The sequence below is a fragment of the Puma concolor genome, chromosome D3, assembly GCF_028749965.1.
Source record: "Puma concolor isolate L17-30 chromosome D3, mPumCon1.1.hap2, whole genome shotgun sequence".
NCBI lineage: Eukaryota > Metazoa > Chordata > Mammalia > Carnivora > Felidae > Puma > Puma concolor.
In genome coordinates, this window is record NC_141678.1 from 4,909,533 (window position 1) to 4,922,115 (window position 12,583).

General features: G+C 51.2%; 1 protein-coding gene across 2 annotated transcripts in view; it reads right to left on the reverse strand.

Annotated features, from left to right (window-relative positions):
- Window positions 1–12,583, reverse strand: part of LOC112870147 (transmembrane protein 132B) — a 369,365-nt gene that overhangs the window by 85,128 nt on the left and 271,654 nt on the right. For both annotated transcript variants that reach the window (XM_086681441.1, XM_086681442.1), the window contains exon 4: window positions 6,318–6,504. In XM_086681441.1, coding sequence (XP_086537567.1) covers window positions 6,318–6,504 — 187 coding nt within the window. The remainder of the gene's footprint in view (window positions 1–6,317; window positions 6,505–12,583) is intronic.

A 12,583-nucleotide genomic window follows, 5' to 3' on the forward strand; every position in this document is an offset into this window, starting at 1 on the left:
ATGGATGGATGGATGGATGGATGGATGGATGAGGACAGATGGACAGATGGATGGAAAGATGGGTGGATGGATGGGCAGAGGGATGGCTGGCTGGCTGGCTGGATAGGTGGATGGATGGATGGATGGATGGATGGATGGATGGATGGATGGGCGGATGGATGGATGGATGGGCGGACGGATGGACAGATGGATATATGGATGGATGGAAAGGGGGATGGATGGGTACATCACCACTGCCACTGTTCTTTTGCAAGCCCTCCTGCCTGGATCACTGCACTGGGGCCTGCCCTGGCTTCTATGCCTGGGGTCTCTCAGTTCTATCAGGCATCCCCCAAAGCTGAAAATTTACCTCCATGAAGTAGCAATTGGCTCATCACCCAAAAGGTGCCCACAGTGTCCAATGCTACCCAGGGTCACGCAACTGTAGTAGCAAAGTTCTAAATCATAAGCTTGAGGTTGCCTTGCAGGGTAACAGTCCCCCTCAGAAGGGGCTGTGAGACTGGGCACAGTCACCGCTGACTGCCCACCCAGCAGTCTTCCCTCCTCTCCTCCCTGTCACAGCTGAGTCCCAGGTCTTCATCTCCCCATCTCTGCACCATGGCCATATCTGACTCATGAAATCAAACTCTTGCTTTCCTCCAGGAGGAGAACCCACCACCTGCCCTGAGACCGAACCTCTGTTTGGCCTTCCCGCAAAGTTTGACAGATAGGACTGCATGTGGCCAGAGCGTATAATGGCCATGATGAAAATACGGATGACTAAATATTACAGAGTGCTTACAACGTGCCAGGCCAACGTGCTAACACTGTCCCTGCAGGATTTCACTGAATCCTCACAAAACTCTATAAGGCAGGAAATACCATTTCACAGACGAGGAAACAGTTTCACAGACGTGATGTGCCCACAATAACAAAGCTAACAGTTCAAATTTCAGTCTAGAAAGGTTCACCCAATAGCCTGTACTCTTGACCAAAATGTTTCACTGCCAACTCCCTGAAAGGTGGAAATGATTGACGTTTTCCCAGGATGTACATCAGCCCAGTAAAGCAACAGGGTAACAAAGCCGGAAAGGTAGAGACAGTCACTAACTCTACACAAGAGCTGAAGGTGCTTGAGTCCTCCTGGGTTGCTTTCCAACTGCATACGTGACCTTTCCATTTGCCTGGATGTCGTAAGCATGTTCGTATTTGTTGGGTCTCAGTCTGCGTAACACCGCTGTGCGATACACAGGACTGGGATTCTAACTTGGAAATTCACAGGTGAGAAATGAAAGCAAAGACAAGTTAACTGAGCCCGGGAGGCCACAGCGAGAAGGAGAGGCCAGCTGGGCTCTGCCCTCAGGTCTCTTCCAGCCCCAGGGGTTAGAGGAAGCCAACAGCCCCAGCCCCTGGGGGGGGTCCATATCCTCCAGAAGGAAAGGCTTTGCGTGTAAACGAAGATCGCCAGGCCTGTGGTGGCTCTCCTGTGGGATCCTCCGAAAGAGCAGAGCGCTTTCCTAATGGCAGAAAAGCAGTGCCCCCAGGAGCGGGGAGCTGTCAGAGGTGGTGGGTTGGCTGGGGTTGACACTGAGGTCCAGAAAGCTGCTCGGAAAGCAGCCCGGGGAGGCAACAGAAGAACGGATCGTGAGAAGAAGGATGGAGAGCTCGGGGTACACAGCCTGAGGAGGACCAGAAAGGGGAGACTGGGGTCCTGTACCAGGGAGAGTAGGAGGAAAATAACACCCCCCAAGGATGCCCACGTCATAACCCCCAGAACCGATGGGGATGTTACTCTGCACGGCAAGAGGGAAAGCGAAGGTTCTCGAGATGAGATTTTCCTGCCTCATATCCAAGAGAACCCAATGTCATCACAAGGGTCCTTATAAGGGACAGAGGGAGGCAAGAGGCTCAGAAAGGAGACACAATGACAGAAGCAGAGGTCTGAGTGGTACGGAGCCAGGAGCCAAGGGATGCGGGCGGCCTCGGGGAGCTGGAAAGGGCAGCGAATGGATCCGCCTCCCTCCCAGCCTCGAGAAGGACGCAGTCTTGCTGATACGTTGATTGTAGCCCAGGGAGACCCATGTCAGACTCTGGCCTGCAGACTATAAGACAGTGACCTTGTGTTGCTTTAAGCCATTAAGTCTGGAATGATTTGTTACAGCGGCAAAAGGGAATTAACACGGCAAATGAGAGCTCCAGCCAGTGGACTTGGGTTCCGATGGTAAATAGAACCATTCATTCCCTTGTTGAGCAAATGCCGTACATGGGGCACCATGCACCGTGCTGAGAAAACGCCTGCTGGTCGGAGCAAACACGGTCCCTCCCATCAAGCAGCTCGTGACCAGTATCTGCTTAGCAATCTACTGCTGCCCAGCTCCAATGTGCCCTCATCACCTGCTCTGTGAAAATGGATCTGAGTCCTTAACATTTTTCCTTCGCCGAAAGGCAAGGTGTGGAGCTTTGCCCGTAAGGGTGCCGGAGAGACGCTGCAGAGGGAAAGGGTTTGCTTTCTGATTGTGGCGCTCTCTCTGCGGGCCGCTGCCGTGCCCACGCCGTGACTTCTCCGGCACAGGTGGCTGCCTTCGTGGGCAGCTCCCGCGGCAGCCGGCAGCCCGCAGCTCTACCCAGCATCCACCTTGAGTGCCCCGACAGCAAGTGCCTCTGAGGAGACACGTCCCTGTAAAGTGCGGTCCTCAAAATCCCAGCGAGTTGCACCGGTCGGCCACCTCAGCAACTTCTCCACATTCAGTGAGCCGTGACTGTACCCCCTCCCCGATAAGGTCTGGATCTCAGGGCGGGGGGAACCTCTTCCTTGGGCACGCGCTCTCAGCCCTTGGGCGGGGGGTACTCCTGTCTTCCATCCAGACATTCTTGAGCGTTCTCTTCACTTCTCACTAAGCAACCCCTCATTTTCCAGTCCTTGTCAGAATTAATAACTCTTTAAATCAAACTTTCCCTGTTCAAATTCTTTCTCCTGATCGGAGCCAGGCCAAGACAGATGTGCACAAACATATAAATAAGCATGAACTGGAGACAAGTCAGCAAGAATATAAGGACGGAACTAAGTTGGTCTGAGCGGCCGGGAGAGGCCTCTCCAAGGTGACCTTTAAGGTGAAAAGAGACGAGAAACCAGCCCAGTGGAGCATTCCAGCCGGGCCTGGGACTCGGCATGGCTGGGTTCTGAACGCACAGGCTTCTGGTGAACAGGACACATTCGGACGTCAGAGTCACATCGTGCGATAAAACCAGAGCCGGCGTCCGTTCCCTGGACGGGCTCCGGTTCCTTAGGTGACCCAGCCCCGGTGCCCTGCCTCCAGCCTGGGGTGGGGGGGCCCTCGTTCCTGCCAGGCTTCCCGACTCTCTTCTGTTCTGTGTCTGGCTTCTCATCTGTCCTAATTCCCGCGTACCCGAGGGCTTGCACTGAAATGACTCTGTTTGAACTAGGAAAGTGGCTTCTGCTTCTGGGTACAACCCCATACAATAACAAGGCCCTTTTGTTCATGCCTGTGGACAAGTCTCACAGCACCTTTATATCCTGCAGCAGAAGTTGTCCCGAGTTAGCTGCCACTGAGAAGGAAGAAAAGAGGTGGAGAGTAGGAGGGGGTTTGGGGGAGGAAGGGAGGGGGAGGGAAGGAGAAAGGAAGGGGAGGGGGGAGGGGAAGGAAGAAAGGAGGGGGGAGGAGGAGAAGGGAGGAGGGACCGGAGGGGGGGGAGGAGAGGTGGGAGAGAGAAGGGGAGGAGAAAGGGGAGGGGCGGGGGAGGAGAAGGAAGGGGTGGGGAAAGGAGGAGGAGGGGGAGGTAGGGGGAGGGGGGGAGGGGAGAGAAGAGGGAGGGGAGGGGCCTGGCAGGAAGGGAGAAAGGGAAGGAGCACACAGAAGGTACTTCCCTGCTAAGCAAGTAGGCAGAACCGCCCCCACGCCCACCCCCCCCCACCCCGAAGGCCACCCCTTGGCAGTTGTGGGTTTGGAGAGCAGCTCAAACAACCGATTTCAAGAAGATGAACTACCAAGCTCGGTCCCACCGTCCCACTGCAAACTTTCCTAAATAGCTCTGGTCCCCTGGGGTCATTTTGAAGCCGCTCGTCACAGTGATTTAAGAGATTGTGATACAAAACACCGCTCAAGGATCCAACGCTTTCCTGACAAAAGGAATTAAAGCCCAAAAGCAAGAAACCTTCCCTAAGTAAAGATTGACCAGATGGGGAGCAACATGCAGCATCTCATAGTCAGAGACATGCCTCCACCACCCCCCACCCCCGGTGCTGAGCCCAGGCACCTGTCAGGAAGACACAGGGTCAAGGAGGCTGGCCCCTGCAGAGACTGTCAAAGCCCACCTGCTTTTCCTGATCTGCCAGGTTCTTCCTTCCTGTGTGGGTTTCACCATCTCCTTCTCTACCCCTCCCCCTGACTCTGTCCTGTCCCCATGAGGGACACCCCACTCAGCCAAGAGCCATCAGCGAGGTCTTCAGGCATCATGAGAGAGGCTGTCACCACAGCCAAAGAGCATTTGAGCGTCTGTAGCAAAGGTCCATCAGGAAAGGTTATCCCAAGAGACGAGACTAATATCTCCCGAAGCCCAGAACGACAGAGTAATTGTCCCCGCTGCCAGGCACTCTGCTCAGAAGGGTACTTCCGGCAAGATGCTAAACTCAAGTTCTGGCCACGGATGCGTCGTTGAAAGTGCGCCAACACAGCCCTACCGCAGTCGTAAACGACGCATCACCATCCATCACTTGGCTGTGTTCTGACACAACTTTTTCCACAGACACAAGCAGCAGACTGGATTTGGTCTGTGGGCTGCACTCGGCCAACCAGGAGTCTATCTCCCTGCCTGGTTCCAGCCTCCTTTCTGGCTCCTCTCCGAACCGGCACCTGCCCATCAGAGGAGAGCATGACGCCCTCCCTTGAAATTCCGTCCTCAGAAGCAATGGGAGGCTGCGGGATCCCCAGTGAATCAACTGCTACACATTAAGCATAGAGCAAAATTGTAAGGACTCAGAGTAAAGATGTAACCCAACCTCAGCCAGATCTAGGTTGATCTGGAGAATCAGAACGGCCTCCTTCTGCCTTAAAATCTACATCCATCGATCTCTGCCCCTTTCCAGGGCCATTTCCCGCTGGTTGTGGCTCTGCCCCAAAACCACCATGCAGATTGTTGCTCATGGGGGTAAACTCCATCAGGCTAACTTTCAAGAATTAGATGAGCCCAGTAGCCTGGATTAAAGCATGGGGTTCTTTCACCAGCATTCGTTTCCAGCATATATGAACTGTCTCAGGCATTGTTCTAGGTGCTGGGGTCACAGACGTGGACACGACTGACCAGAACCCTACCTCCACGGATCTCACCTGGCCAACGTGGTTGGGGAAGGGTGCATCTCTGAACAGTCAAGTTGAAGAGAAGGAGCCAGGCTTGGGGAGACTTTGGGAAAGTGTTTCAGCCACAGACGAGAATAAGAACACAGATACAGAATTGCAGAATTAATTGGAGGATGTAGGGTTTCGTTTACAAGGATCTTAACCCTAGTATCCAACTTGAGTATGAATGACAGAAGCACCCACAGATTGCCCTAGAATATCTGGGTGTTGACCCCCACACTTTGGTCCCAGACAGGAAGGTCAAAGCAATGCAGAATATTTCATGTTCCACTGAACATGTCCGGTGTGGAAAAGGGTATTAGGAATGCAGCGTTCCCCAGGGATTGATCATCCCTGTGGCCCACCGGCGCTGTCCTTTTTACGTTCTGGAACCTCATGTGTGACCCTGTGCTCTAGTGTGGTCCCCGAGCCTGGTCGCGAAGGGAGCTTCAACCAAAGTCAGAGGAAAAATCTGGTCACTCCAGGCCAGGCACAGAAACACAACAGGTTCTGTGGACTTCAGGACCTTATGCAGGCTCAGTTGTTCAGATCCTAACAAGGCTCCTTCAGTCCAGCTGCGCTTTTCAGTTGTCCAGCCCCCACGCTCCCTGGGAACTTCCTGGCGAAGTCGAGTGACCCGGGCCACTCGCTCACATGCAAAGCACTGTCCCCACGCAGACCCCTGATACAGCACTTAGTCCTGATGTGGGCACAGACTGAGACGATAAAGGACAAGGGCTCCCCGGGAAACGTTCCCCAATATCCACAAGGAACAGAGATTTACAGTAGACCCCAAATAGTTTCCAGGAAGGCATTATGGGAAGTAGGTAAATAAAACGTAATCTAAGTGCATTTCCTTTGCTTCAAGAACTTCATCAAGAGCATAAAAAATAACAGATTATAAAACGCTTCATGTTTCTTTGAGTATTAAATCACTCAAAGAAAACTTCCTGGTGACCCCCTTCCGAAGCTCAAATTTCTCACCATCGCAAGAGGGACAATGCCCACGAAGGATGTCTGGCTGACAAAGATCTCGGAGACGGCCAGTTCGCTCATGGAGTCCTCCACTGGGTATTCCACCTGCCAGGTGATGGGTTGGGCCCCGGCCAGGCCGCTGCTGTTGTCGACCCCAAAGTCCACTTGCAAGATCTCATAGAAGGAGCCATTTGTCCTGGAAAACAAACACATACGAAAGTGCCATTTAAAACCTGATGCTCAGCAGAACATCAAGAGTGTAATAAATTGTCACCCTCCTCCTTGCCAATCGAAAGGGTGACTGCCAACTTCAACAGAGCACACGGCGGTGCTGACAGAGCCTCCAAGCACCGCACGCAGCAAGGGGCCCTGAGCCTCCTGTCTGGTGTCGCCCCCACCCAACGCATGCCCATGCCACCATCCAGCACCGCGCACGGCAAGGCGCTCTGAGCCTCCTGTCTGGTGTCACCATTGTTCCAGTCCTGCGGCAAGTCCGGGATTCTGGCTACTTCTACTTTTACTTAGCTGTGTCTATGGACCAGTGGTTCAAACTCTGAGCTTTAGGATTTGGGAAGAATGGGCTGGTGGGAGAATCACGAGACCAAGCGTGGGAAGGACTCCCTAGCTTCCTGGTTCGCCACATAACTATGAGCAACATATAAGATAGTACAGTAGACTGTTCATTTCGTGAGCCCGAAATGGGATGAGATGTAAAGAATCCACCTGCCTTAATTCATGGAGCGACAGCGCTGCATGTGTTTTTGGAAGCGGGGAAGAAGGTGGATGGGGCATTTATAGGTGAAAAGGACCAATGCCATTCTCAATAATATTTTTGTACACAGGGAGCGTCTTATCATTGACAGGGACGTTGTAAATTATAGGCTGACTATTGTACCAACATAAGTCACTGAACAGAGTTAAAACAGAAGCCAGCCAGCACAGGACTTGTGAGTGATTCCTGCTGTAGCCTCTTCCCACCCTGGTGCTAGCTTTATCCCCAGCCAAGGAATATGACGGCCGAGTAACTGATTCACAGTCGCCCAAGACCTGAGTCACACGAACCAACTTATTCCTTTCCTGCCAGTGGGCCTGCCTGGACCCAAGTGGGCCTGGAAGCCTCTGCCCTGCCTTTTAGGGTCTGGACAGGGTCTTCAGTTTGAACCCCCAACGCGCAACCTGTGAGGAAAGAGTTTGGAAATGAACCTGGGCAGGCTGCTTGGCCCCCAGAAGTCTGCTACCATGGACAGCTCCCCTCCCCCGGCCAACTCCCGAAGAGGGTCAAAACCACAGGGGGCTGGCGAGAGGGAGGCATCTAGGCACCCAAGACCTCATTCAGACACAGCAATAGTATTGACAGAACTGACCTGCCCCGTACAGAATTCCACACAAATCAGAACCACACCAGACTCCACACAGAATTGGTCGCATCTAACCTTTTCCCACGCAGCCAAGGGCTTAAGAAGCTCTGATGTTGCTCTGTCTCATCCAGTGGCCACTAGCCAGAAGCAGCTACTTAAACCGAAATATAACTTTATTAAAGTTACACAGCCGGGTGTTCCCTGCTGAGCTGAGGCTGGGTGTGGGACTTGCGAGCTGTGAGTCCTCAAGTATCTATTTGTCGTGTTGTTCTGCACGGGGAGGACAGTGCTCGCTGCATAGAGATCCCAGGCCTTGTGAGAAGGTGGACAGTGGGCACGCATGGGGACCACCCCCCCCCCCCAGGGGACCCTGATTTACTGGGCATCTTTAGTGAGAAGGCACAGAAGGGGGAGATTAAGGGCTGACCCTGAGCTGCCAAAGGGATTTCAGGGTCTCAGGAACTTAGGGACCCACTCCACGACCCTCGTTCCCCACCCACCACACTCCGGCCTGAAAAATCTCCTCTCTGGTCACAGGATTTCCTCACTTCTCCATCTGCTGGGTGTCCTCCTGTAAGAGACGCTCGGTCCTTTCAGACCAGATCTTCGATCCCTCTGGACCGTGTGCCGTGCTTGTAACCACGACTAGAGGGCAGCTTCCAATACCTCCTGGTTTCTCAGCATTCAGTGGATCCCAGCAAAGTGAACGCCAAGAAAGTGATAACTTTCTGCTATTGGCAGCTTAATCCTGCTAAATCTGCACTCTGGTCTCGGGGTACAGAGGCAGCCGGTCTTTGGGCAAAGAGGGCAGCCCCATTCCCCGTGGGTCCTTCCTTCTCCTCTCTGACTGTCCAGCCCATGAGCTGGACCAACTATGGGACTCTGCCCAAGTCCAGCTAGAAACGGATCAACAACCAACTCAGAGTCACTTTTATGCACAAGTTTTTATTTTAGGTCATTTCCCTCCAACTGGAAAGGCAGTGTTTTACTTTCAGGCAGCTGGCGTCCTTGCTAATAAGGCCATTTCCATGGAAATGGGTTTATAATTATTAACTACCTGCTTCTGATCTACTCTTGATAAGCCTTTCAAACTTAGAACAGTGTTTCATGATCCTCTCGACTTAATAATTACCAACTGCCTCTGAGGAACCTGGATCAGTTCTTCAGCCATGAGACATTCATTAGACATTTTTCCCCGGGGTGGAGAAGGGAGCGCGTGCGTGTGTGTGTGCGTGCGTGTGTGCACACGTGTGCATGTGTGTGTTGGCAGAGGTCAGGCAGGAAATGGGGCTCGGCGGCTTCTCCCCTCGAGTGAGAGCACACAGCATCCTCCCGAAAGGACTTGGTTCCCAAAGTCCTGTAGAAACTGCTTCAATAAAAGCTGAGCCTCTTTCCTGGGACCCTGGGACCCCAGAAGTGGGGCTGGGACAGCTTTTAAATGCACAGTGTGGCTACCGCTCAGACATGTCAGCAAGAAGGAGAGGGAGGGATGCGGCAGGAGAGGGGAATGAGGGCCCAACCCAGCAGCCTGTCCCCTGGAGCCACACCCAGCCATTTCTCAGCATATAACCCAAGATGATAAATAATTATAGCTGGGGTTTTGTTTTGTTTTGTTTTTGTTGTTTGTTTGGTTGGTGGTGGAAGGGGACAGGGATGGGAAAGGAGGAATGAAGTGGGGAGGGGGGTTCAAAAGCTTGAACTCCTCTTGGGGCGCTGGGTGGCTCAGTCAGTTAAGCGTCTGACTTCAGCTCAGGTCACGATCTCGCGGTCTGTGGGTTCAAGCCCCACGTCGGGCTCTGTGCTGACAGCTCAGAGCCTGGAACCTGCTTCAGATTCTGTGTCTCCCTCTCTCTCTGCTCCTCCCCTGCTCACGCCCTGTCTCTCTCTCTCTCAAAAATAAACAAACACACAAAAAAATTGTTTTAATCAAAAGCTTGAACTCCTCTCCAGTAAACTATGCCATTTACATAGATTTTTTTACCCCTCCCCACAATCCCCACAAACTTCTAGATGGTTCTGAGCTACCAGGCTGAGATGCTGAAGCTTTCCCCACCTGAGTTTTTCTAGAAATGGAGCAAGAGAGGCTGACCCGTCAGGGTCTCTGTCTTAAGAGCCTTTCTCTGGTCAGTACTTTTTAAATGAGCACAAAGCAAGGAACATACTGACCCATGACTGCAATGAACAAATGCCCCAGAGTAGATCTGCTGGTTACTCATAGTAAGTACGAGGAGACTGAAATATGCCATCCCATCTAGACTGTTCACCCCGTGAGGACAAGGATGTGCCTGTAGCAGCTGGCACAGTACCCAGAAGATTGTAGGGATTCAATACGTATTTGTTTAATTCATCGAACATACTCAAAAGGCCCAGCAGGACATCCCGTAAAATTCCGGGGAGTGTCATTTGCCTTCTGGGACACAAGGAGCTACCAGTCAGCTGAATTCTGAGCTGTATTCTTATGCCTGCCTGGCAAGTGTATTTATATACTCTTTGCTTTGAGAAGGTATGTCTGTCTCCACCATTACAATGCAATTCTCTTCCTTTTTTTTTTTTTTTTTTTAAGACTTTGTTGTCATTTTTTCCCCCCAACAGTTTTAGGTTCACAGCAAAATTGAGGGGAGGGTATAGAGATTTCCCATATTCCCCCTGCCCCCCAACAAGCTTCCCCTGTTATCAACATCCCCACCAGATGGTACATTTGTCATCATCAATGAACCTACACTGACACATCACAATCACCCGGAGTCCATGATTGACGTTAAGGTTCACTCTATTGGTCGGGACAAACTTATGACACAGATCTGCCATATGGTGGCGTATAGAGTATTCTCACCGCCCCAAAAATCCTCCGGGCTCTGCCTGTTTACCCCTCCTCCACTCAATGCCTGGCAACCACTGATCTTTTACTGTCTCCATGATTTTGCCTTTTCCGGAATGTCCTATCATTGGAATCCTATGGCACGCAGCCTCTTCAGATTGGCTTCTTTCACTTAGTGATATGCACTCAGGGTTCCTACACATATTTCATGGCTGGATAGCTCATTCCTTTTTGGTGCTGGTAACATTCCACTGTCCGGATGGACCATGATTTGTTTATCCATTCACTGAAGGACATCTTGGTTTGTGGACCTAGGTTTTCAACTTCTTTGGGTAAAATACCAAGGAGCATCATTGCTGGATGGTAGGAACCTAACTCTTCAAAGGCCAAAACCTATTATAACACCACAGTCAGTATGGTCCCTGGCACATTCATTTTGCCCAATGACATTTATTAAGCAGATACGATGTGTCAGGCACGGAGAATTCATTCATTCATACACAAATCGATAAGACCACTGTCTTACTAATCAGGTAAATAAATAAGGTAAGTCCTGGTCATGAAAAATGCTCTCCTAAAAATAAAACAGACTTGAACTTTAAAAAAAAAAAAAAAAGCTAAAGTTTTTTCAATTAAAAAATTTTAAGTACAATTTTAAAATAGTCCATTTTTACTTTTAAAAAATTTTAAACATTTACTTATTTTTGAGAGAGAGTGAGTGTGTACACAAGTGGGGGAGGGGCAGAGAGAGAGGGAGACACCGAATCCGAAGCAGGCTCCAGGCTCTGAGCTGGCAGCACGGAGCCCGACGTGGGGCTCGAACTCACGGACTGCGAGATCATGACCTGAGCCAAAGTAGGACACTTAACCAACTGAGCCACCCAAGCACCCCATTTTTACTTTAGACTAGACTACCGATCACAACTGGAGACAATGAAAGGTGTTCAGGGCCTGCCCCTGTAAGAAACTGACATTTGAGCTGAGACCCAAAAGCATGAAGAGAAGCAAACAGATCCTCAGCAAATGTTTGTCAAATAAATGAGTAAATCTATTTTGAGCTTGAAAAAAAAAGTCATGGGAAAGTTTATCCCAAACCATCAGCATGAACACAAGGTGCTAAGTGAAAAAGAACATCCAGTCTTTGTTCAAACACCACCTGCTCAGTAAATCCTCTTCTGACCACGCTACCCATCCCTCATCCCCCAACCCTACAGTTGAGACCCATTAGCCAGACCCATGTTTTCTATAGCGTTTACCTTTTAACATAGCAAGTGACTGACTGATTGGTTGATTGATGGATTGATGGATGGATGGTTTGGGGGCACGTCTGAGTGACTCAGTTGGTTAAGCATCTGACTCTTGATCTCAGCTCAGGTCATGATCTCACAGTTTGTGAGTTTGAGCCCCACATCAGGCTCTCTGCTGGCAGCATGGAGCCTGCTTATAATTCTCTCTCTCCTGCCTCTCTCTCTCTCTGCCCCTCCCCTGCTCACTCTGGCTCTCTCCCTCTCTCTCCCTCTCTCCCTCTCTCTCTCTCTCTCTCTCACACACACACACACACACACACACACACACACACACACACACGCACACACACATATAAATGTAGGTTCTTTGCCTGCTCTGTGTCCTCAGCACTTAGAACCCTGCCTAGGACATAGTTGGTGCTCATTAAACATCTGCTGAATGAATTAATCAATGAATAGCAAACAACAGCGGGAGTGATATCTCAGAGGAATATGTGCTTAGGGAACTCAGAGACCAGATGCAGGAAGGAGAGAGAAATTGGCAAGTCAGGGAAGGCTTCCTGGAGGAGGCTAGACTCGGGCTGATCTTTGAACAATAGGTTAGTAAGACAGGTAACTACTACAGCCCATTGCTTGGGATCTCTCATCACACCCTTTCCCCTCCCCTCCAGACACCCTTCCCACTCCCCACCTGCCCCCAACACCAGCCCTCCGGGAGAGGAGAGAAACAATCTCTGGTCATCAATGCCATCGACGGAGCAGAGGCTCTGTCTGCCCTGCAGCTCTTCTCATCACGAGCTAAGGGCCAGCTCTCAGCATCCGGCGCGAATAAATCATCTCCTGCTGCAACCC